At 44.6% G+C, this 26,796-nt stretch overlaps 1 protein-coding gene across 1 annotated transcript in view; it reads right to left on the bottom strand.

Annotated features, from left to right (window-relative positions):
• Nucleotides 1–26,796, bottom strand: part of ENPP1 (ectonucleotide pyrophosphatase/phosphodiesterase 1) — a 149,839-nt gene that overhangs the window by 40,365 nt on the left and 82,678 nt on the right. Inside the window, exons 10-15 of the mRNA XM_056566561.1 lie at nt 26,008–26,073; nt 24,331–24,403; nt 18,908–19,016; nt 12,976–13,107; nt 11,599–11,630; nt 10,648–10,775 (exon numbers count right to left, since the gene is read on the bottom strand). Of these exons, the coding sequence (XP_056422536.1) occupies nt 10,648–10,775; nt 11,599–11,630; nt 12,976–13,107; nt 18,908–19,016; nt 24,331–24,403; nt 26,008–26,073 (540 nt within the window). The remainder of the gene's footprint in view (nt 1–10,647; nt 10,776–11,598; nt 11,631–12,975; nt 13,108–18,907; nt 19,017–24,330; nt 24,404–26,007; nt 26,074–26,796) is intronic.

Genomic DNA, 26,796 nt, shown 5'->3' with positions numbered 1-26,796 from the left:
GGTCTCCCCTGGGCACGTTTGGATCCAGAATTTCCACTTCTGCCACCATGCTGACTGCCAATCATGCTACCACCTTGCTGGCTTAGCTGCTGCCTCACTGGCAACCTGCAATCCTCTTCTCCTGATGATGATGAAGCCCTTTCTGCATCCGACTCCCAATTGCGATCGGCTTCATCATCCTCAACAAGTGTCTGCACGTCACCGATGTCCTCAACACCACCTCCCACGTCACTCTCTTCATCACTACTTGCCCGACTTGCAAAGGAAGTGACGGATGTCTCCTCCACTTGTTGGCTGGGCAGTAGCTGCTGACTGTCCTCTCTTAGATCATCCTCAGTGAATAGTGGAGCTGAACCCACAGCATAAGATACTTCTTTAGGGGAGGGAACAGCATAGGACAGAGGCAATGGGAGAACAGGGACTGCTCCCGGGCCATGCCAACTGAGGGTTGTGTCTGAGGAACCCACCGACTGTTGACTGGGGGTATCAGAGGTCACTTGTGATGAAGTGGATGATCGCGTTAACCAATCCATGACGGCAGATGGGTTGCTGGTCAAGACACGACCGCTAGTTGATACTGGCCGCTCAGGCCTCTCGCTGCGACTCCTGCTGACACTCGCACCTAGTCTGAAGCGACCTCTGCCCGCGCCTGATGAATTTAGGCCTCTGCCACTCCTCTGTGCACATCCTGGCACTTCTCTGCCTGACATACTTAGTGCATATATGAGGGGAGTACAATACGCTTCATTACACTTAAAGCAGTATTTGACTAGAACAGCAGCAGGTGTGTACTTTTGGCTGTCCTTTCACAGTATCTAGGCCCTTGACAGATTAACAGGTACAAAATAGTACACTTGTACAATACAAATAGAGAAACATAGCCGCACATCCACCATTTGTATTTTCATCTACTTTCTTCTCAACATAATTAAAAAAAACTAACAGGTTGTTTGTATACATTTTGATCAAAATGTACAAGCCCACTCGCCATGTCAAGGCCATCTAGTCAGAGTGGGTCCCCAACCTAACACTGGTGTAGTGCCGGGCGGCGACCACCGCCTCCAAGACACCATGCCAACAGGGCATGCTAACAACCAGTTAGTTTTTTAAATTATGCTGAAAAGCAAGTAGATCAAAATACAAATGATGGATGTGCGGCTATGTTTTTCTATTTGTGTTGTACATTTGTAGTCTCTCCCTTCTTCAATGGCCAGTACTCCACTCCACCAATCTGGCCCAAACGTTTTTTATTAGCAGGAGACGGCATATGGGTTTCCTCCTTACATTCTCCCAGCCCTCTGGCAGGGAGCACATGTTAAGTGTTCACACTGGTGTGGTTCTCTGTGACGGCAATTGTTTCTGTGATGCTCTGTCTGTAGGGTGGTGTGGCCCAAAGCCAGGGGCTTGATCGGGCAGCAGTGGGGTTGCCTGGCCACTGGGTCATTCCCCCTGTGGGCATGGTGTCTTGAGGCAGTGGTCGCCGCCCGGCACTACACCAGTGTTAGGTTGGCGACCCACTCTGACTAGGTGGCCTTGACGTGGCGAGTGGGCTTGTACTTTTTGATCAAAATGTATCCTAACAACCTGTTCGTTTTTTAAATTATGCTTAGAGAAGTTGTAGAAGAAGAGTAGATCAAAATGCATGTGGTGGATGTTCGGCTATGTTTCTCTATTTGTGTTGTAAAAAATAGTACACTACTTAGATGTAGGTATGTGGTATGCACTTATGAGGGCAGAAAAATTCGCTACAGTATGCTTAAAAAAACATAATGGAGTAAAACACAAGCGCTGCAGTACACTTTCAAAAGTATCTGAGTACAACACAAGCTGGGGAGTACTTTTGCCTGGCCTTTCACAGTATCTAGGCCCTTGAGAGTTTAACAGGTACAAAATAGTACACTACTTAGATGTAGGTATTGTCACGATGCCGGCTGGCAGGTAGTGGATCCTCTGTGCCAGAGAGGGATTGGCGTGGACCGTGCTAGAGGATCGGTTCTAAGTCACTACTGGTTTTCACCAGAGCCCGCCGCAAAGCGGGATGGTCTTGCTGCGGCGGTAGTGACCAGGTCGTATCCCCTAGCAACGGCTCAACCTCTCTGGCTGCTGAAGATAGGCGCGGTACAAGGGAGTAGACAGAAGCAAGGTCGGACGTAGCAGAAGGTCGGGGCAGGCAGCAAGGATCGTAGTCAGGGGCAACGGCAGGAGGTCTGGAACACAGGCTAGGAACACACAAGGAAACGCTTTCACTGGCACTGAGGCAACAAGATCCGGCGAGGGAGTGAAGGGGAAGTGAGGTGATATAGGGAAGTGCACAGGTGTAAACACAAATTGGAACCACTGCGCCAATCAGCGGCGCAGTGGCCCTTTAAATCGCAAAGACCCGGCGCGCGCGCGCCCTAGGGAGCGGGGCCGCGCGCGCCGGGACAGAACTGACGGAGAGCGAGTCAGGTACGGGAGCCGGGGTGCGCATCGCGAGCGGGCGCTACCCGCATCGCGAATCGCATCCCGGCCAGAGGCGGTATCGCAGCGCCCCGGGTCCGTGGAACCGACCGGAGCGCTGCAGTGAGGGGAGTGTAGCGAGCGCTCCGGGGAGGAGCGGGGACCCGGAGCGCTCGGCGTAACAGTACCCCCCCCCTTGGGTCTCCCCCTCTTCTTGGAGCCTGAGAACCTGAGGACCAGACTTTTGTCCAGGATATTGTCCTCAGGTTCCCAGGACCTCTCTTCTGGACCACAACCCTCCCAATCCACTAAAAAGAAGGTTTTCCCTCTGACCTTTTTAGAGGCTAAAATTTCTTTGACGGAGAAGATGTCCGAGGAGCCAGAGACAGGAGTGGGGGGAACAGATTTGGGAGAGAAACGGTTAATGATAAGTGGTTTAAGAAGAGAAACATGAAAGGCATTAGGAATACGAAGAGAAGGAGGAAGAAGAAGTTTGTAAGAGACAGGATTAATCTGGCGCAAAATCTTGAAAGGACCAAGATAGCGTGGTCCCAACTTATAGCTAGGGACACGGAAGCGGACATATTTGGCGGAGAGCCATACCTTGTCTCCAGGGGAAAAAATGGGAGGAGCTCTTCTCTTCTTATCCGCGAATCTCTTCATGCGTGAAGAAGCCTGTAAGAGAGAATTTTGGGTCTCTCTCCATATGATGGAGAGATCACGAGAAATTTCATCCACAGCGGGCAGACCAGAGGGCAAGGGGGTAGGGAGGGGGGGAAGAGGGTGACGGCCGTACACCACGAAAAACGGGGATTTGGAGGAAGATTCAGAGATTCTGAAATTATACGAGAATTCGGCCCAAGGTAGAAGATCTGCCCAGTCATCCTGGCGGGAGGAAACAAAATGTCGTAAATAGTCACCCAAGATCTGGTTAATTCTTTCTACTTGTCCATTGGATTGAGGATGGTATGCAGAAGAAAAATTTAATTTAATCTTGAGTTGTTTACAGAGAGCCCTCCAGAATTTAGACACAAATTGGACGCCTCTATCCGAGACGATCTGCGTAGGCAACCCGTGAAGACGAAAAATGTGTACAAAAAATTGTTTAGCCAACTGAGGCGCTGAAGGAAGACCAGGAAGAGGGATGAAATGTGCCATTTTGGAGAATCGATCAACGACCACCCAAATAACAGTGTTGCCATGGGATGGGGGTAAGTCAGTAATAAAATCCATACCAATCAGAGACCAAGGTTGTTCGGGAACAGGCAGAGGAAGAAGAAAACCAGCGGGCTTCTGGCGAGGAGTCTTATCCCGGGCACAGATAGTGCAGGCTCGCACAAAGTCCACCACATCAGTCTCTAGAGTCGGCCACCAATAGAAGCGAGAGATGAGTTGCACAGATTTCTTGATGCCCGCATGACCTGCGAGATGGGAGGAGTGACCCCATTTGAGGATTCCGAGGCGTTGGCGTGGAGAAACAAAGGTCTTTCCTGGAGGAGTTTGCCTGATGGAGGCTGGAGAAGTGGAAATCAGGCAGTCAGGAGGAATGATGTGTTGAGGAGAGAGTTCAATTTCCGAAGCATCTGAGGAACGAGAGAGAGCATCGGCCCTAATGTTCTTATCAGCAGGCCGAAAGTGAATTTCAAAATTAAATCGGGCAAAGAACAGAGACCACCTGGCCTGACGAGGATTCAGCCGTTGGGCAGACTCGAGGTATGAGAGGTTCTTGTGATCGGTGTAAATAATAACTGGAAATCTTGATCCCTCCAGCAGATGCCTCCATTCCTCAAGTGCTAATTTAATGGCTAGAAGCTCTCGATCCCCGATGGAGTAGTTCCTCTCCGCCGGAGAGAAGGTCCTAGAAAAAAACCCACAAGTAACAGCATGCCCGGAAGAGTTTTTTTGTAGAAGGACAGCTCCAGCTCCCACTGAGGAGGCATCAACCTCCAATAGGAAGGGTTTAGATGGGTCAGGTCTGGAGAGCACGGGAGCCGAAGAGAAGGCGGACTTGAGTCGTTTAAAGGCGTCTTCCGCTTGAGGAGGCCAAGACTTGGGATCGGCATTTTTTTTGGTTAAAGCCACAATAGGAGCCACAATGGTAGAAAAATGTGGAATAAATTGCCTGTAATAATTGGCGAACCCCAAAAAACGTTGGATGGCACGGAGTCCGGAGGGGCGTGGCCAATCTAAAACGGCAGAGAGTTTATCTGGATCCATTTGTAGTCCCTGGCCAGAGACCAAGTATCCTAGAAAAGGAAGAGATTGGCATTCAAACAGACATTTCTCAATTTTAGCATAGAGTTGATTGTCACGAAGTCTCTGAAGAACCATACGGACATGCTGGCGGTGTTCTTCTAGATTGGCCGAAAAAATTAGGATATCATCAAGATATACAACAACACAGGAGTATAACAGATCACGAAAAATTTCATTAACAAAGTCTTGGAAGACAGCAGGGGCGTTGCACAGGCCAAAGGGCATGACCAGATACTCAAAGTGTCCATCTCTGGTGTTAAATGCTGTTTTCCACTCATCCCCCTCTCTGATGCGGATGAGGTTATAGGCGCCTCTTAAGTCCAATTTAGTAAAGATGTGGGCACCTTGGAGGCGATCAAAGAGTTCAGAGATGAGGGGTAAGGGGTAGCGGTTCTTAACCGTGATTTTATTAAGTCCGCGGTAGTCAATGCAAGGACGTAGAGAGCCATCTTTTTTGGACACAAAGAAAAATCCGGCTCCGGCAGGAGAGGAGGATTTACGGATAAAGCCCTTTTTTAGATTCTCCTGGACGTATTCAGACATGGCAAGAGTCTCTGGGGCAGAGAGAGGATAAATTCTGCCCCGGGGTGGAGTAGTGCCCGGGAGGAGGTCGATAGGACAATCATAAGGCCTGTGAGGAGGTAGAGTCTCCGCTTGTTTTTTGCAGAAAACATCCGCGAAGTCCATATAGGCCTTAGGGAGACCGGTTACTGGAGGAGGCACAGAGTTACGGCAAGGGTTACTGGGAACCGGTTTTAGACAGTCCTTGGAACAAGAGGGCCCCCAACTCTTGATCTCCCCAGTGGACCAATCCAGGGTTGGGGAATGAAGTTGAAGCCAGGGAAGTCCAAGGAGAATTTCCGAGGTGCAATTGGGGAGGACCAAAAGTTCAATCCTCTCGTGATGAGATCCGATGCTCATTAGAAGGGGCTCCGTGCGGAAACGTATGGAACAGTCCAATCTTTCATTGTTTATACAATTGATGTAAAGGGGTCTGGTGAGACTGGTCACTGGGATGTTGAACCTGTTGACGAGAGAGGCCAAAATAAAATTTCCTGCAGATCCAGAGTCCAAGAAGGCCACAGAAGAGAAGGAGAAGGCAGAGGCAGACATCCGCACAGGCACAGTAAGACGTGGAGAAGCAGAGTGGACATCAAGGATTGTCTCACCTTTGTGCGGAGTCAGGGTACGTCTTTCCAGGCGGGGAGGGCGGATAGGACAATCCCTCAGGAAGTGTTCGGTACTAGCACAGTACAGGCAGAGGTTCTCCATGCGGCGTCGTGTCCTCTCTTGAGATGTCAGGCGAGACCGGTCGACCTGCATAGCCTCCACGGCGGGAGGCACAGGAACAGATTGCAGGGAACCAGAGGAGAGAGGAGCCGAGGAGAAGAAACGCCTCGTGCGAACAGAGTCCATATCTTGGCGGAGCTCCTGACGCCTTTCGGAAAAACGCATGTCAATGCGAGTGGCTAGGTGAATAAGTTCATGAAGATTAGCAGGCATTTCTCGTGCGGCCAGAACATCTTTAATGTTGCTGGATAGGCCTTTTTTAAAGGTCGCGCAGAGGGCCTCATTGTTCCAGGATAATTCAGAAGCAAGAGTACGGAATTGTACGGCATACTCGCCAACGGAAGAATTACCCTGGACCAGGTTCAACAGAGCAGTCTCAGCAGAAGAGGCTCGGGCAGGTTCCTCAAAGACACTTCGAATTTCCGAGAAGAAGGAGTGTACAGAGGCAGTGACGGGGTCATTGCGGTCCCAGAGCGGTGTGGCCCAAGCCAGGGCTTTTCCAGACAGCAGGCTGACTACGAAAGCCACCTTAGACCTTTCAGTGGGAAACTGGTCCGACATCATCTCCAAGTGTAATGAACATTGGGAAAGGAAGCCACGGCAAAGCTTAGAGTCCCCATCAAATTTATCCGGCAAGGATAGTCGTAGTCCAGAAGCGGCCACTCGCTGCGGAGGAGGTACAGGAGCTGGCGGAGGAGATGGTTGCTGGAGCTGTGGTAGTAACTGTTGTAGCATAACAGTCAGTTGAGACAGCTGTTGGCCTTGTTGCGCAATCTGTTGTGACTGCTGGGCGACCACCGTGGTGAGGTCAGCGACAACTGGCAGAGGAACTTCAGCGGGATCCATGGCCGGATCTACTGTCACGATGCCGGCTGGCAGGTAGTGGATCCTCTGTGCCAGAGAGGGATTGGCGTGGACCGTGCTAGAGGATCGGTTCTAAGTCACTACTGGTTTTCACCAGAGCCCGCCGCAAAGCGGGATGGTCTTGCTGCGGCGGTAGTGACCAGGTCGTATCCCCTAGCAACGGCTCAACCTCTCTGGCTGCTGAAGATAGGCGCGGTACAAGGGAGTAGACAGAAGCAAGGTCGGACGTAGCAGAAGGTCGGGGCAGGCAGCAAGGATCGTAGTCAGGGGCAACGGCAGGAGGTCTGGAACACAGGCTAGGAACACACAAGGAAACGCTTTCACTGGCACTGAGGCAACAAGATCCGGCGAGGGAGTGAAGGGGAAGTGAGGTGATATAGGGAAGTGCACAGGTGTAAACACAAATTGGAACCACTGCGCCAATCAGCGGCGCAGTGGCCCTTTAAATCGCAAAGACCCGGCGCGCGCGCGCCCTAGGGAGCGGGGCCGCGCGCGCCGGGACAGAACTGACGGAGAGCGAGTCAGGTACGGGAGCCGGGGTGCGCATCGCGAGCGGGCGCTACCCGCATCGCGAATCGCATCCCGGCCAGAGGCGGTATCGCAGCGCCCCGGGTCCGTGGAACCGACCGGAGCGCTGCAGTGAGGGGAGTGTAGCGAGCGCTCCGGGGAGGAGCGGGGACCCGGAGCGCTCGGCGTAACAGGTATGCACCAAAAAAGGAGGGATAACCGCTAATTATATGGAGTATAAAAAACATTTATTTATAATCTTAAAAAACATATATGCACGCCTAATCTAGGGTCCTTCTGCAACAATTCCAATACAATGTACATGAAGAGAACAAAGTGCCAGTAACCATATCAGAAAAATCCATGTAAAGCATAAATCCTTCATATAAGGGAGATACAAGTCATTAGTAATGCTCCATCTAGTGGTCGGAACCTGAGATGTGTCTAAATCACCCTTTCATAGGGACCCAGGCTCCTATACTACGTATGTAAATATGAGCTATTCTCTATACCCTGGTAGAAGGTTAGGCTTACCCATCTCCTATCGTTGTGGCCCCGACACTCGTCCCGACCTCAACGTACGTTTCGTAACCTTTTTCAAGAGGTCATGTAATAGTGTGTCCCCCCTGGGTTTATATCCACACACTAATGATGCCCACCAGCTGTGCGTATCAGGCCCGTGTGCGGGTATTTCCGATGCGACATCACGTCACCCTTAAGCCCCGCTTTTTGGAGAGGGGGTACAGTAGGAGGTGTATAAAAAAAGGTTTTTATTCACCTTATTGTATATTATCTAATCCCGAGTTAGGGTAGCACCATGCACTTTTTTTGATTATGGACTGTTGTAATTATTGCACTGGCACTTTATAAACTATATGTGTATTTATATATGCACTTGATATTATGGAATTATTGCACTGACACAATGTTCTTTATAGATACTTTTATTGTATCATTAAATATGATGCTCCATGTAGTGGCCCGTTACCTGAGATCCATAACAAGGTTTGATATGGCACCCCTCTTTGTCCAACTTAGACACACACACTGATCTAGACCAGAATCTGTGCGCATGCGCGGGATATGGTGAGTGACAGCTTGCGCTCTGGTGCCGAGATCTCGCCATGCGCGTGTCCGGAATATGCCGGCCCCAGACATGCGCACCAGCGATGCGGCACTTCAGCGTGACGTGATGTCGCACCGGAAATACCTGCGCACGGGACTGATACGCACAGCTGGTGGGGATCATTAGTGTGTGGATATAAACCCAGGGGGGACACACTATTACATGACCTCTTGAAAAAGGTTATGAAACGTACGTTGAGGTCGGGACGAGTGCCGGAGCCCACAATGATAGGAGATGGGTAAGCCTAACCTTCTACCAGGGTATAGAGAATAGCTCATATTTACATACGTAGCATAGGAGCCTGGGTCCCTATGAAAGGGTGATTTAGACATATCTCAGGTTCCGACCACTAGATGGAGCATTACTAATGACTTGTATCTCCCTTATATGAAGGATTTATGCTTTACATGGATTTTTCTGATATGGTTACTGGCACTTTGTTCTCTTCATATACATTGTATTGGAATTGTTGCAGAAGGACCCTAGATTAGGCGTGCATATATGTTTTTAAGATTATAAATAAAGTACTTGTTTTTTATACTCCATATAATTAGTGGTTATCCCTTCTTTTTTGGTGTATACAATCTATCTCTGTGTTGTATGCAGTGTACAACTAAGTCTCTCTGGAATTGGCCTGTGATATAGGTGCATATTATCAGTAATCATAGAAAGAGGTCTATATCAATCCGGAGTTTTTGTATATATATTAGATGTAGGTATGTGGTATGCACTTATGAGGGCAGAAAATTGAGCTAAAGCACGCTTAAAAAAAACATATTTTTGCACAACACCAGCAGTACACAACAGTGCTGGAGCACAAAAAAGCTGTGTACTAAACCCAAACTTGCACTCTGTCAAAGACTATTAGGAATGGACTGCTGTGTATTATCCAGCAGATGATTTGTTGTGGAACAAAGACACAGAATTGCACTGAAAAATTATTCCTGCCTCTTCTGCTAAGGTTTATGAAGTTGAGGCAGCTTGTTGAAATGTATGAGGCAACACACAGCTATCTGCCCCTCTCTGTAGTACAATGCTGTAGAAAGTGACTGGGAGGTTACTGGCTGCAGTAAAAATCATTTTCAGTGGAAAAAAGCACTGCTCTCTGTCCACCAGAACGCTGATGTGACTAGGATGTGAAACGCTGCTGGATAAAACTTTTGTGTGTAACACACACACACAGGCTCTCCGTCTTGTCTCTCTGAAGGGAATTGAATGAAGTGACTTGCCGGAATATGGCTGCCGATTATATAGGGCTGTGACATCACAGGGGTGTCTGGCTGCTGATAGGCTGCATCCTGCATGTGATACAGGATCATCCCGCCTACCATTGTTCCCGCCTTTCCAGAGTATCTTGCCCCATGTCCTCGCATGTGGATCTGACATTTTAGATGCCCTGGAGCCTGGACCGCACTAAATGGAGTTTATTGAAGCAATTTGCATGATAGAATCGCGGCAATATTCACATTCGTTGTGAATCTAATTTTTCCTGAAATTCATAACGAATTCGGATGAGTCAGCTTCAATTCGCTCATCTCTATATACGACTATTGGGAATTAGAACCAGTGCCTGTCCACCGGGCTACTAGAATTTACTTATCAATAAGTCACATGATCATTATTACACCACCAGGAATGGAGTTCAGAACTATTCTTTTTGCGGACCCCAGAATCAGGATTTCCATGGAAGAAACATCTGCCACGGAAATCTCGCCGTGTGCACAGAGTAGCAAACAATGGGACCCTGCTGCAGCGGACTTTCAGAGTGAAATATTCCTACAGAATCCCACTCGGAAATTCTGCTGTGTGAACATAGCCTAAGGGTACGTTCACACATACAGGATCCTGCGCAGATTTGATGCGCAGGATTTGTAACTGCCGATTAGAAGCTGTGCTTAGTCATTTAGTTTACATTGAAATCTGCAGCAGAAAATCCTGTGCATCAAATCTGTGTCCATGTGAACGTATCCTTAGGGTCTATTCACACGTACAGTATTCTGCCCCGATTTGATGCGCAAGATTTCAAGCTGTGTTCAGTCATTTAGTTTACATTGAAATCTGTAGAAGAAGATCCTGCGCATCAAATCTGCGCAGAATACTGTACGTGGGAATAGACCATAAAGGAGTTTTTCCTGTGGTTTTTAGATTAGAATGTTCACACTTACTTTACAACTTGCCATTTTGGATCACTGTAAAAGTGAAGCGACTCAATTCTATCATTTCTAGCAAAATGGAAGCGTTTTGGCAAGTGTTGCTTCAGAAATGGCTTGAAATGTTGATCGTGTTGTCTACACTGAGAAAAGAAACACAGCAAAAGATGATACACAGCAAAAAAATTATGTGCAATTTCCCTAATCTAGCATAAAATAATCCCACAAAATTGCCACTATATGTGATCAGTGGGGTACTAACACCAGGCATCCCCTCCAATAAGCAAAACTGTCAGATTTACTTTCTGAGCAGAGCCTGAATCAGCTGGTTCTGTTTATTGTCTGGAGACTATGGAGATCAACTGGCCATCACAGCCAAGGCTACAGACTCCCATCGCAGCCTACATCAGGCCGCAGTGGCTCTGCAAAATAACTTATTCTTGGGATAGGAAATCACTATGTGATGAGCCTTTAAAAAGTCCCGGAAAACCCATTTAACAAAAAAATAATAATAATAATAATAATAATTAGATATATTATGATAATAATAATAATAGATCAATCATGATATTAGTGCAAGTCATTAGACCTTTGGCCAGGCCAAAAGAGAGATTCTAAAATGAAGCTAAATTACACTGACCTGAATAAAATATAAAAAGGGTACAGATTTAACAAATATTTTTTGATGGTATGAGTTTAAAGACATATCACTGGGAAATTGAAAACAATATTTTGTTGTATTTGACATGTAGAATTAAACGCAAATTGTCCATTAGTGCATTGATGGGCCAGGTCTACCAGAATGGTAGTCAGTCTTAAAAAGTGTCTCTTCAACATGTCTATGTACCCCATAAAGTATTCTGAAATCATCTAAAATAAGTTTAAAAAAAGTTGTACTGTTGTACTTTAAACAATTTACATAATTCACAGAATGCAAACAGTAGATGAGATTAGATTTGTACTTACTGACAGATTTTTTGCGATATCTGCATAGTCAACTGAAAAAGACATTCTGGAAAATTAAGTACCTGAAAATATGTTGTAAAAAGTAAAATATATGCATATGTATACTTTTTCTACAAACAATATTTTTACAGTAAATATACGATGTTCTACAAATATTCTGTACTTCCAAACAAAATATAAACAGGTCGCTGATTGAAAGGCGAGATTCTTGTAGCTACGACCGTGAATTGTTTCTCTTATAGGCGATTTTATCAAATATCACCTTTCATTAGGATAATGGCTGATCTATATCAGAACAATTCAGAGAACTACAGTGGAGCGAAAGATACATTTCATATTCTTGTACATGATTTTCAGATGACCGGTACCTTTTATAAGTGAAAAATCTCAAGGAAAAAAAAAAAACCACGGCGGAAAATCTAATTGAATTGTAAAAAGGTCAAAAGCCACACCCATATTGCAAATAAAAAGCTAAAAGTGATTACAATTTCATTGTATGATTGGCGCTTGAGGTAATTGTGGTGTCCCAGCACCAAAGGCTTCAGACTTCCCCAGGCAGACCTGCAGCACAGGTGTTGGGCCCACTGAGGGATTACTGTGTTTATGTCATGTCCCAGCACCTTTCTAAAACTAATATATTTTTAATAATTATCCTGATATGTTATTTATATGTGTTTTTGTACCTTTAAGAGAGGAGCAGTGCACCTCATGTGACCCTGCCTGCCAATGGAAACCCCTAAATTCTTTAGTGTATAGAGTAGTGGGGGGACGAGTTGCCCCAGTCTAGCTCTAGTGCGGTAAAGGTATGAGGAGAAGCTCTAAGGGAAGGCCCAGATCAAATCTATCTTATCCGGTCATTCTGCAAGGATCACCCGCACGGTGGAAGTTCATGCCCTGGCAGAGAAAGCTACAGGACCTTGACAGAACCCTAGCTACCAGGATCAATCTTAAAGTTTCTCAAGTTGGTATAAATCTATTGGGTGCAAGTACCAAATGTCCCAGTAAGGCAACAGGGCTGCCAAGGGGTTACGCTGCATCCTCTCACTCTGTACCATACTGCCGGAGTAATACCATCTGCACAATACCCAGTAAAAATAGTTACCCGTAACCTGACGTCTGTGTGTTCCTTTACTCCCTTTGTCTGGCCCAGGAGAAGCTGTCTCCAATCTCAGATCGTGAATAGGCCAACGGTGCCCTGGTGTCACAAAGTCATGAGGTATTTTCCTAGCAACCCCGGGGCTACCACATAAATAAAGTAAAATATATTTCCCCTTACTTTTTAAGGGCCATTGACTGCATTTTAAAATGATTGCATAAGTCAATAGGCCATGCCTGATCAATAATATAAAACCATAAGTAAAACAGATAAGAACATACAAGAGAAATACTCATCTGGTAACCGGGTAGGTCTTAGACGGGCTGCTGGTCCATACACCACAATGTAGTCATCAGAGACATTTACATAAGAGGATAAATAAGCAATGTTTTCACACCGTGACTCCTCCATACCTGATACAAAGGCAACAGACAGTTATATCAGCAAAGTTAATAATACCCATACATGCAACTTTTTTCTCAGTATTTATTCACCTCACTTAATCATTACTGGAGACAATATCTTGGCTACTATTAAACCTTTTACTGTATGAATCTGATTGGAAACCAAGTATTTACATTCAAGCAAACTTGCATATTACTAAAATCTATTGCTCCTGACTTCCCTGTATATACATTATCTCCTATAAGTGACTACATCCCTTACATTTCTGTAGATATTTTATTATATATTTCCATGTGACCACAATGAAGAAAGTAGTGAGTGCACAGCCTGTATAACAGTCTTTAATGTTGTGTCCCCTTAAAATAACTCCCTTAAAGGGGTACTCCGGTGAAAAACTTTTATTTTTTTATTTTTTTAAATCAACTGGTGCCAGAAAGTTAAACAGATTTGTAAATTACTTCTATTAAAAAATCCTTCCTGTACTTATTAGCTGCTGAATACTACAGTGGAAATTCTTTTCCATTTGAAACACAGAGCTGTCTGCTGACATCATGAGCACAGTGCTCTCTGCTGACATATCTGTCAATTTTAGGAACTGTCCAGACTAGGAGAAAATCCCCATAGCAAACATATGCTGCTCTGACAGTTCCTAAAATGGACAGAGATGTCCGCAGAGAGCACTGTGGTCATGATGTCAGCAGATAGCTCTGTGTTTCAAAATAAAATAATTTCCGCTATAGTATTCAGCAGCTAATAAGTACAGGAAGGATTAAGATTTTTTTAAAGAAGTAATGTACAAATCTGTTTAACTTTCTGACACCAGTTGATTTATAAAAAAAAAAAAAAAAAGTTTTCACCGCAGTACCCCTTTAAGGACCCAGCCAATTTTCACTGTAGGACACAGCCATTTTTTGCACATCTGACCACTGTCACTTTAAACATTAATAACTCTGGGATGCTTTTACCTTTCATTCTGATTCCGAGATTGTTTTTTCATGACATATTCTACTTTATGTTAGAGGTAAAATTTTGTCGATACTTGCATCGTTTCTTGGTGAAAAATTCCAAAATTTGATGAAAAAATTGAAAATTTTGCTTTTTTTAACTTTGAAGCTCTCTGCTTATAAGCAAAATAAATATTCCAAATAAATTATATATTGATTCACATATACAACATGTCTACTTTATGATTGCATCATGAAGTTGACATGTTTTTACTTTTGGAAGACATCAGAGGGCTTCACAGTATAGTAGCAATTTTCCAATTTTTCACAAAATTTTCAAACTCGAAATTTTTCAGGGACCAGTTCTGTTTTGAAGTGGATTTGAAGGGCCTTCATATAAGAAATACCCCACAAATGACCCCATTATAAAAACTACACCCCTCAAAGTATTCAAAATGACATTCAAAAGGTTTGTTAACCCTTTAGGTGTTTCACAGGAAAAGCAGTAAATTGATGGAGAAAATTCAAAATCTTCATTTTTTTACACTGGCATGTTCTTGTAGACCCAGTTTTTGAATTTTTACAAGGGGTAAAAGGAGAGAAATCTTCCTAAAGTTTGTAACTCAATTTCTCTTGAGTAAGGAAATACCTCATATGTGTATGTCAAGTGTTCGGCAGGTTCACTAGAGGGCTCAGAAGGGAAGGAGCGACAGTGGGATTTTGGAGAGTGAGTTTTTCTAAAATGTTTTTTGTGAGGAATGTCGCATTTAGGAAGCCCCTATGGTGCCAGAACAGCAAAAAAAAAAAACACATGGCATACTATTTTGGAAACTGCACCCCTCAAGGCACGTAACAAGGGTTCCAGTGAGTCTTAACACCCCACAGGTGTTTCACGACTTTTCGTTAAAGTTGGATGTGTAAATGATTTTTATTTTTTTCACTAAAATGCTAGTTTTCCTCCCAATTTGAAATTTTTACAAGGGATAATAGGACAAAATGCCACCCAAAATTTGTAACCCCATCTCTTCCGAGTATGGAAATACCCCATGTGTGGACGTCAAGTGCTCTGCTGGCGCACTACAATGCTCAGACGAGAAGTCACATTTGGCTTTTGAAAAGCGAATTTTGCTAAAATGGTTTTTGGAGGGCATGTCGCATTTATGAAGCCCATATGGTGCCAGGACAGCAAAAAAAAAAAAACACTAGGCATACTATTTTGAAAACTACACCCCTCAAGGAATGCAACAAGGGGTACAGTGAGCCTTAACACTTCACAGTTGTTTGACGTGTCAAAGTCAGTTGTGTAAATGAAAAAAAAAATTCTCACTAAAATGCTGGTTTTCCCTCAAATTTTACATTTTTACAAGGGGTAATAAGAGAAAATTACCCCAAAATTTGTAACCCCATTTCTTATGAGTATGGAAATACCCCATGAGTGGACGGCAAGTGCTCTGCTGGTGCACTACAATGCTCAGAAGAGGAGGAGCTCCATTGAGCTTTTGGAGACAGAATTTGTTTGGAATAGAAGTCGAGGGTATTTACACCCCACTGGCGTTTGACAGATCTTTGGAACAGTGGGCTGTGCAAATGAAAAATTACATTTTTCATTTTCACGGATCACTGTTCCAAAAATCTGTCAGACACCTGTGGGGCGTAAATGCTCACTGTACCCCTTATTACATTACATGAGGGGTGTAGTTTCCAAAATGGGGTCACATGTGGGGGTCCATTGTTCTGGCTCTATGGGGCTCTGTAAACACACGTGGCCTTCAATTCCGGACAAATTTTCAATTCTGGTGCTCCTGCTCTTCTGAGCATTGTTGTGCGCAAGCAGAGCACTTTACATCCACATATGGGGTATGTTCTTACTCAGAAAAAAAACTAATTTTGGGCGGCTTTTTTCCTATTTTTCCTTGTGAAAATGAAAAATTTTGGGTAACACCAGCATTTTAGTGAAAAAAATAATTTTCTTTTTAATTTTTCCATCCAACTTTGAAGAATTTTCATTAAACACCTGTGGGGTATTAAGGCTCACTATACCCCTTGTCACGTTCCGTGAGGGGTGTAGTTTCCAAAATGGGGTCACATCTGGGTATTTCTTTTTTTGCGTTTATGGCAGAACCGCTGCAAAATCAGCCACCCCTGTGCAAATCACCAATTTAGGTGTCAAATGTACATAGTGCACTCTCTCTCCTGAGACTTGTTGTGCGCCCGCAGAGCATTTTACGCCCACATCTGGGGTATTTCCACACTCAGGAGAAATTGCTTTACAAATTTTGGGGGGCTTTTTTTCCTTTTAACACTTGTGAAAATGAAAAGTATGGGGCAACACCAGCATGTTAGTGTAAAAAAAATAAAAAAATTTACACTAACAAGCTGGTGTAGCCCGCAACTTTTCCTTTTCATAAGGGGTAAAAGGAGAAAAAGCCCCCCAAAATTTGTAGTGCAATTTCTCCCGAGTACGGAAATACCCCATATGTGGCCCTAAACTGTTTCCTTGCTCCGAGGTGAGAGAGTGCCATGCGCATTTGAGGACTAAATTAGGGATTGTGTAGGGGTGGACATAGGGGTATTCTACGCCAGTGATTCCCAAACAGGGTGCCTCCAGCTGTTGCTAAATTCCCAGAATGCCTGGACAATCAGAGGCTGTCCGGACATGCTGGGAGTTGTTTTGCAACAGCTGGAGGCTCCATTTTGGAAACACTGCCATACAATACGTTTTAATTTTTTATTGGGGGGGGGGGGACAGTGTAAGGGGGTGTATATGTTGTGTTTTACTCTTTATTATGTGTTAGTGTAGTGTAGTGTTGTGTTTATTGGGCACATTCGCACTGGCATGTTACAGTGAGTTTCCCGCTAGGAGTTTGAGCTGCGGCGAAAAATTTGCCGCAGCCCAAACTTGAAGCAGGAAATTTACTGTAAACCTGCCTGTGTGAATGTACCCTGTACGTTCACATGGGGGGGGCAAACCTCCAGCTATTTCAAAACTACAACTCCCAGCATGTACTGACAGACCGTGAATGCTAGGAGTTGTACTTTTGCAACAGCTGGAGGCACACTGGTTGGAAAACCTTCAGTTAGGTTCAGTTACCTAACTCAGTATTTTCCAACCAGTGTGCCACCAGCTGTTGCAAAACTACAACTCCCAGCATGTACTGATTGCCGAAGGGCATGCTGGGAGATGCAGTTATGCAATAGCTGGAGGTACACAACTACAACTCCCAGCATGCCGAGACAGCTGTTTGCTGTTTGGGCATGCTGGGATTTGCAGTTTTGCAACATCTGGAGGGCCACAGTGAACTTCAAACTGTGGTCCTCCAGCTGTTGCAAAACTACAAATCCCATCATGCCCATACAAGAAACAGCTGTTTGGGCATGCTAGGAGTTGTAGTTTTGCGAGATCTGGAGGGCTACAGTTAGAAACCACTGTATAGTGGTCTCTAACTGTAGCCCTCCAGCTGTTGCAAAACTACATATTCCAGCATGCCCAAACAGCTGTCTGGGCATGCTGGGAGTTGTAGTTTTGCAACATCTGGAGGTCTACAGTTAGAGACCACTGTATAATGGTCTCAAACTGTACCCTCCAGCTGTTGCCAAGCAAATCCCCGCCTGCCGATCTCCGTCACCCGCTGCCTCCGACGCCCGCCCGGATGGGTAAGTGGATCTTCGGCACCGGTCCCCGTCGTTTCCCCGTCCTGCCCCACCTATTGTGGGTGGGCAGGACGGGGAGAACGAAAGTTAATCCCCCTGCCCCCGATCTGCTATTGGTGGTCGCATCTAGACCACCAATAGCAGGGATAGGAGGGGTGGCACCCCTGCCACCTCACTCCTATCCCTTCAGGGGGAATGTGGGTGTCTTAGACAACCGCGATCCCCCTTATATTCCGGGTCACCATAGACCCGTAATGACCCGGAATCGCGCAAATCGCAAGTGTGAATTCACTTGCGATTTGCCGCGAACGCCGAAATGGGGGGGTCTAATGACCCCCCTGGGTGTTTGCACGGGATGCCTGCTGAATGATTTCAGCAGGCATTCCGGTCCGATCCCCGCCCGGCACGCGGCGGGGGCCGGAATTCTCCATGACGTTCGCGCACGTCATGGGTCCTTAAGTACCAGGGTGTCATGACGTACGCGGACGTCAAGGGTCCTTAAGGGGTTAATGTCTAAACCTTGGCAACAAAAGTAAGTACAGCACTAAGGGGAAATATCCACATTGGGCCCAAAATGTCAATATTTTGTGTGGCTTCCATTGTTTTCCAAAACTGCCTTTAGCCTCTTGGCCAAAGAGTTCACCAGAGCTTCACAGGTTACAACTAGAGTTCTCTTCCACTCCTCCATGATGACATCATAGAGCTGGTGGATGTTAAAGACCTTGCGCTCCCCACCTTTAGTTTGAGGATGCCCCACAGATGCTCTATAGGGTTAAGGTCTGGAGACATGCTTGGCCAGTCCTTCATCTTTACCCTCAGCTTCTTTAGCAAGGCAGTGGTCATCTGAGGTGTGAATGAAAATATGTACATGAAAAGATATAATAAAATATTTAAAATACATATATATTACTCTGTGAGAAGTTTCATTTTTGCATTCCTGCTATTTGAAGTGACAATAGTCTACTAGCCTCCGCCTGTGTTACATATATTGTCTACATTTTTTAACAGTCTAGGCCAAGCTGGGCCTATCGACAACATCTTCTGGATCAATGTCTCCATAGAAGGACTGAAACTGACATAACTATATATAGACTTTGTTGTTGTGTCAAGGTCTAACATTGCACTTACTTCATCTAAGATATATATATATATATATATATATATATATATATATATATATATATATATATATATATATAACATGTTAACTTACCGTGGTCAGACAGAAGCAAGAGATGAACACATTTGTCTAAATTCATTTGTTTAAGCCCATCCATCAACATTCCTACAATGCGGTCTACAGTCATTAGGGCTTTTATCACCTGCATAGACATTCAAAGTCAGATAAAGGATAATTAATTAGCATTATATAAAATATGCATCACATTACTATACAATATAGACAACTGCAATTACTGTAGAAGGCATTGGTTCTTAATGTAAGTGGCTTTAAGATAATAGAATGCAGACTAGACAGAAAAATATTACACAATAATAATTAACTATGAATGATAAATGATAATGCAAATAGACGTGGATAGCAAATTGAAACTTGTTCTTGTTATTTGATGTTTTAACTACAGGGTCTGTTTTTTGCAGGCTGATGCCCTGTCATAGTAAGGCCGGATTCACACAAGCAAACAGTATATTAAGTCAGTATTATATGTGTTTTTTGCAGTCCATAAAATGTAGCCAATATTAATCTATGGGGCTATTTACACGCATAATTTAACAATGCAACATGTGCTACTTTGATCTATTTTCCAGATGGTATGAACTGATTGAAGTGTATGGAGAGGGATTTAAATGGTAGCTCTCATTAGTTATAGAAATTTAAATAACCTTTCTAATATACTTCCTAATATTTTTAATAAATCCCTAAAAGTTTGTCTACTAGGGGTTTTCTTTCTGGTCCTGCCTGCAGATTGTCTCCTGCAGCAGCCTGTCAATAAATGGAGGTGGGACCTCAGCACAGCACAGTGTAAAAAGTGTATACAGCTGAATATTTCCCTTTCCCTTTGAACTGAGCTAGACTGTAGAGTCCTTATGCCTTCAGTGCATAGTGCTGAATATTGTAGCTCCCTTTGCAAGCTGCTGGGCAGAGCTGACACACTGTAGAGTTCAGTGCTGAATGCTGAGGGGGGTTGTGTGCGGCCTAAGAAGAGTGAGGGAGGAAGTTTTCGCCTGCAGGGCTTCAGATGATTTAATGCCTGCTGGGGAATGCCCCTTCCCAGTCTCAGGCACTGAGTGAGAGCGAGTAGAAGATACAGAATAGCATGACATCTTAGCAGTAGAGAACAGTGGAAGGAAAATATGCTTTTTTTTCCCACTTTTTCAGCCCAGACTTGCCACTTTGAAAGTGTACCTTTCGTTAACAAAAGCTTTTTATATAATGTAGATAATACCATTATATGTATATTTGTAATCTAAATTTGTAAACACCTTAAGGACCAAGGGCCTACCTGTGCAACCTGTTCCTGCTCCCGTGCTATAACGCAGGGTCACGAGCTGACCCAGTGTCATAGCCGGGTAGTCCCAGAGGCTGTCAGCCACCAGGACCCGTGGCCGATGCCGGACATCACCGATCGCTGTGATGCCCGACATTAACCCCTTAGACGCCGTGATCAAGGTTGATCGCCGCATCTAAAACTAAAGTATACCATTCCCGGCAGCTCAGTACGGCTGTTCGGGACCGTTGCAGTGAAATCGCGGCCTCCCAAACAGCTGAATGGATGGGGGAGGGTCCCTACCTGCCTCCATCTCTGTCAGATTGGCACTCTGCTGCTCCATGCCTGAGATCCAGGCTGGAGCAACAGAGCGCCAATTACACTGATCAATGCTACTGTCAAGGACCGACCCGGGGGACAGGGAGAGTGAGCCCTAAACTGACCCTAAAACTGCTCTCCCTGCCTACTTGCCCATCCACCCTAACCGGTGGATCGACAACTGGCCGACGGTAAGTCACCAGCTGGCAGCACGTCATCTTCGGTGTTCTGACCACCGCTCCTCCGGTCCCAGGACCTACTGCTATGGTCCATAGGCCATAGCATTAGATGGTGACCCTGGACCGGTGGTCGGAACACTGAAGTGGGGCAGTACACAGACATACAGCCTCCAGCCATACACTGTATATGGGTGAAAGCTGTATGTCTGTGGGGGAACTATACTGCACCTAATATGGGGAGCTAAAAGCTCCCCACATTAGGTGCAGTATAGTTCTTCACATTGGGTGCAGTATAGCTCCGAGCTATACTGCACCTAATGTGGAGGGACTATACTGCACCTAATGTGGGGGGGGGGACTATACTGCACCTAATGTGTGGGGGGGGGGACTGTACTACACCTAATGTGTGGGGGGGGACTGTACTGCACCTAATGTGTGTGGGGGGGGGACTGTACTGCACCTAATATGTCTGTGGGGGGAGAACTGTACTACACCTAATGTGTGGGGGGGGGGAACTGTACTGCACCTAATGTGTGGGGGGGGACTGTACTGCACCTAATGTGGGGGGGGGGACTGTACTGCACCTAATGTGTGGGGGGGAACTGTGCTGCACCTAATGTGGGTGGGGCACTGTACTGCACACCTAATGTGGGGGGGCACTGTACTGCACACCTAATGTGGGGGGGCACTGTACTGCACACCTAATGTGGGGGGGGGCACTGTACTGCACACCTAATGTGGGGGGGGCACTGTACTGCACACCTAATGTGGGGGGAACTGTATTGTCAACCTAATGTGGGGGGAACTGTACTGCCAACCTAATGTGGGGGGAACTGTACTGCCAACTTAATGCCGGGGGGGAACTGTACTGCCAACCTAATGTGGGGGGGGGACTGTACTGTCACCCTAATGTGGGGGGGGGAGGAACTGTACTGCCAACCTAATGTGGGGGGGGAACTGTACTGCCAACCTAATGTGGGGGGGGGGGGGAGGGCTGTACTGCCAACCTAATGTGGGGGGGGGGGGAAACTGTACTGCCAACCTAATGTGGGGGGGTGGGGGAACTGTACTGCCAACCTAATGCCTAATGGTGGGGGGGGGAACTGTACTGCCAACCTCATGTGGGGGGGAACTGTACTGCCAACCTAATGTGGGGGGAACTGTACTGCCAACCTAATGTGGGGGGAACTGTACTGCCAACCTAATGTGGGGGGGGGGAACTATACTGCCAACCTAATGTGGGGGGGGGGGGACTATACTGCCAACCTAATGTGGGGGAACTATACAAAAATATAAAATTGTACTATTCAAATCCCTATAACTCTTATTTTTCTGCATATGGGGGTTGTATGAGGGTCATTTTTTGCACTTTGATTTGTAGTACCATTTTTGTTTTAATGGGACTTTTCAATTGCTTTTTAGATATTTTTTATGGTATTTGAAGTGACCAAAAATGTGGAAATCTGGTTAGTGCACTATGACTTTTGGTGCCCCTCTTTTGATTTTGCCTAGGGCCACGCTAAGCCTAAAACCGGCCGTGACTATAGATAAGCGGTCATGAACAGAACTCCAAAGATCTGAATAAAGTACTAATATACATATAGGAGTTTAAAAAAAAACACCAGACTGGAAAACGGATAAGTCTGAACATACTCAAGAAACAAAACAGGAATCAGCTGAATCCCCTAGAAAAACCTCCAGTAGACACAGGAATAACAATACCCTCTGAGTCTCCATGGACAGGTAAATGGGATCTATTGCTAAAAAAGAATATTCGCAATCCCACATAAAACCTCGAGTAGACACAGAGTCCCAATGGACAGGTAACAGGGATGCCAAGTTATATAGGATATAATTCTAGAACACTGTTCACACTGAACACAAGACAGGAATCGCAATCCCTCCAGGTAGACACGGAGTCCCAATGGAGCGGTAACATGGATCTAACATAGGACAGTGTTCACACAAACTGGACACTCCACTCCACTAAAGGAGTAGCCATAATAATAAATCCAAATAGACTACTGGCCAGCGGCACACTCACCAGTGTGGACAGCATGCTGGCTCAGTAGGAAAACAGAAATATAAAAACACAGAATTTCATAAGAATGGATACAAGGGAAAACACAGAGTGAACAGTCACATAGCAAGAAGAACATACAAATCCTAAAACTGACTAAACAAACACAGCTTAAAAGCTACTAAGAGCGTTCCACAAAATTGGCTAAAACCAGAAAAATACAAAAGTGAATGCTAAAACAGAGATAGAAGATTGAAAGCTAAAACAAAGAGTGTTTCACCAAGAGCTCCATGCAGCATGTCCAGCATCTTAGCAGGTCAGGATATAATGAAGTTGATCACCAGCCAAGAGGCTAGACTCGGCTGACTTTAAATAGACACATCCAAGGAGCTATTGGCAAGCAAGTCAAAGACTTTAGGGGAGATTTATCAAAGGATTTAGACTGGTTTTTCCCATCTAAATTTGTCGCACAGAAAGCCGCAGTCTAAATACATGCAGCTTTTTTGCGACTTTTGCTTTAGAGGATTTTTAGAACATGATGCATTCTAGTCTATGTTAGACGGAAAAATGCATTGGTGCTGAATCAATAGCGACTTTTCAGCGACAAGTCGCATCAGCTAAAGTTACGCTGAAATGTCAGACCATTGCTGGAGCAGGTTTAAATACAGTCTAAAGCATAGATCCCGAAGTCTGTGTGCAGAATTCATCAAGAGAAGTGCAACTTTTGATAAATTAGGCGCGCAATAGACCAGCCTAACGCTCTATAGTTTGATCTATATTGATGCGGGACAGAAAGATTTGATAAATCTCCCCCTTTAACTATTCCCTGGCCAGGGAACATAAAACTATTTACACACAAGCAAATCCAATGGCTGTGTGTGAAAACAGACATGACAGATACACTATGGCATAGCACTGAACAGTGTATGCAATCAGAAGATTGCATGTAATGGTCCCTTATGGGGACAAAAAAAAATGGTTTAAAAATTGTTAATAAATGTGATTTAACCCCTTCCTTAATAAAAGTTTTAATCACCCCCCCTTTTCCCATAAAAAAAAAATGTAAACATAAATAAACAAACATATGTGGTATCACCACGTGTAAATGTCCAAACTATAAAAATGTAATGTTAATTTAAACGGCATCAATGGCGTATATGTAGAAAAAAAATTCCAAATGACAAAATTACATATTTTTGGTCACTTTGTATACCCTTAAACAAAAATGTATAAAAAGCGATTAAAAATTCCTATCAAAACAAAAGTGGTACCAATAAAAACTTCAGATCACGGCGCAAAAAATGAGCCCTGATACATCCCCGTATGCAGAAAAATAAAGTTATAGGCTTCAGAAGATGACAATTTTAAACATACCAATTTTGATGCATGTAGTTATAATTTTTTTAAAGTAACTGCAAACATATTGCTATCTGGGAAATGTAGAACAGGCAATTTTGCAGCAAGTGTCTCAAGCCAGCAATGCCAGGTATCACAATTAAACTGAAAAACTATCAAAAAGGTAGCAAATAAAACATGCTTTTATAAGGACTTTGGAATCAGTCTTTAAAAACAACATGAAAAATTCCAATAAAATGACTTCCTGCTTAGATACATGAGCCCTTTCATACACATTAGGCAATACTGAAAGAAACCATGCAGGTATTATACTTACTGCACTGCTGACTGGACTGTGCCTGTGTCCTGATGAATCTGGTTCTTCTAAATACAGAGTGTAAAAGTGTGGTCTAAATCAAACAGTGCCAAGAACGACACACACTTGTCAATCATATTGAAAGAGCACACAACAGCATTCTACAATAAAGGATTAAACTAAACATTCACAAGTCAAAATGATAGCATTACATTTTTTTGTAGTTTTTTTTATGTAGAGTTCTAGTTCTGCAGCTTAAGGTATAAAAGGTAAATAGGTATAAAGTTTCTCATTGTGGTATTTCATTTACTATGATGTACTCTGGCATTTTCTTCAGTAAGTGAAAATTATGATTTTGTTTAAATGGGCACTGTCAAAAACTTTAATACAATAAAACTTATGTATATTTGTAATATGCATGGTTTAAAAATGTAAAATTTGGGGGGAAACCATACTGTCTTGTCCCAGCAGCTATTGCCGCTAGTCACTGGGCTCTGTGCTTGTTCCACCCACATTTTCTGTATTTTGTCTAGGCAATAGCTGAAGGGACAATACAGCATCTTTTCACCCAAAATATATAGCGTTGCATTAGAATTTGTACCTACTTCTGCCAAGTAATAGTAAATTCATAAGACTGATAAAGGACTAAGGCTACCTTCACAGAGAGTAAAAAGAATAGCAAAATACCGTATTTTTCGCCGTATAAGACGCACTTTTTCTTCGCCAAAACTGCGTCTTATACGGCGAATACACCCCTATCGCGGCGGTCCCTGCGGACATCAACTACCGGGACCCGTGGCTGATACAGGACATCACCGATCGCGGTGATGCCCTGTATTAACCCTTCAGAAGCGGCGATCAAAGCTGACCGCTGCGTCTGAAGGGAAAGTGACACTAACCCGGCTGTTCAGTCGGGCTGTTCGGGACCGCCGCGATTTCACCGCGGTGGTCCCAAACAGCCCGACTGAATAGCCGGGTTAGTGCTTACAGGACACCGGGAGGGACCTTACCTGCCTCCTCGGTGTCTTCTCCGTTCAAGGATCCCCTGTATGGCCGGCGCTCTCCTTCCTCGTCATCACGTCATTGCGTACGTGCGTCGGCGTGCGTAACGACGTGATGATGGCGACGGAGAGCGAGGATACCCGGCCGGTAGCAGAGATGTTCCGGAGCGATGGGGACACGGCGACAGCGATGGAGCGACATCCAGGGCAGCGGTGACGGTTCCGGAGCGACGGGGACACGTGAGTATTACCTCCTATGCAGTGGTCTTCAATCTGCGGACCTCCAGATGTTGCAAAACTACAACTTCCAGCATGCCCGGACAGCCAACGGCTGTCCGGGCATGCTGGGAGTTGTAGTTTTGCAACATCTGGAGTTCTGCAGGTTGAAGACCACTATTGGGTTCAAAATCTTAAATTTTTTAGATTTTGCACCTAAAAATTGGGTGCGTCTTATACGCCGGTGCGTCCTATAGGGCGAAAAATACGGTACATCTGTAAAATAGGAATAAAATACATCCGTATTTTTAATCTAAAAACGTGCACAATGAAAGTCTATGGAAAAGTTGCTGTTAGTCCACAGAGTGTATAAAAGAAAAAATAGCTATGTGTTTCTATCCCCATGTAATCCCTTTAGGAAAGGGTCTACAGCCAGTTTTACGGTATAGCGGATGGTTGATCATCTGAAAAGATCTCTCACCTAACATCTTCAGGTAGGTGCAGCCATTTGAGGATAGACATGATTCTAGTTTCAAAAGGTATCGATCTGTACAAAGAAATGTACTATAGTAAATATTCATCAGCAAGATTGCAGATAGAGCAAGGGTAGGACAAAAAGTAGAATATAAAATATAAACTAAATCATCATAGTGCTACTACTTCAGGGGTTACTTCGATGATTTAAAAAATAAATGAATAAAAAAAAAAAAAAGCCTGCCCAAGGCTGCCAGCATTAAAACAAAAACATTTTACAACAAACTGATTTTACTAAACAACAAGCTCTCACTAGCTGGGAAAAAGAGTTGGGTTCTCCTATTACAGATAATGATTGGCTGGGAGCATTTAAAATGATGCATAGGTACCTGAAATGTTCCTCACATATAGAATCGGCCACAAAAACAGCCCTCCGTTGGTATTATATGCCTGACCGGTTATCTTACATGTATAGTTCCAATTTTGGAGGAATTGTGGGCGCAAGGGAACTCTGTTCCACCTTTTGTGGCAATGTTCGATTGTTCTGCCGTACTGGAATGTCTGTAAACCGCTATTGTCTCAAATCCTACCGACTGCAAATGATGGTTTTGCTGTTTGTGGGAATAGATTCCCTTCCAACATATTACAGGGCATTAGTATGCATATTCTGTGTCATTGCCAGGCTGCTACTACTGCTCAGATGGAAGACTGCCGACACTCCTAAGATGGGTGAATTAGTTTCGACACTTAATCTTACATATTCATACGAACGCATAATTGGGTTAAGTAATGGTAC

This window comes from Hyla sarda, chromosome 3, assembly GCF_029499605.1.
Source record: "Hyla sarda isolate aHylSar1 chromosome 3, aHylSar1.hap1, whole genome shotgun sequence".
Lineage (NCBI taxonomy): Eukaryota > Metazoa > Chordata > Amphibia > Anura > Hylidae > Hyla > Hyla sarda.
This window is presented reverse-complemented; position numbering and strand designations above follow the sequence as displayed.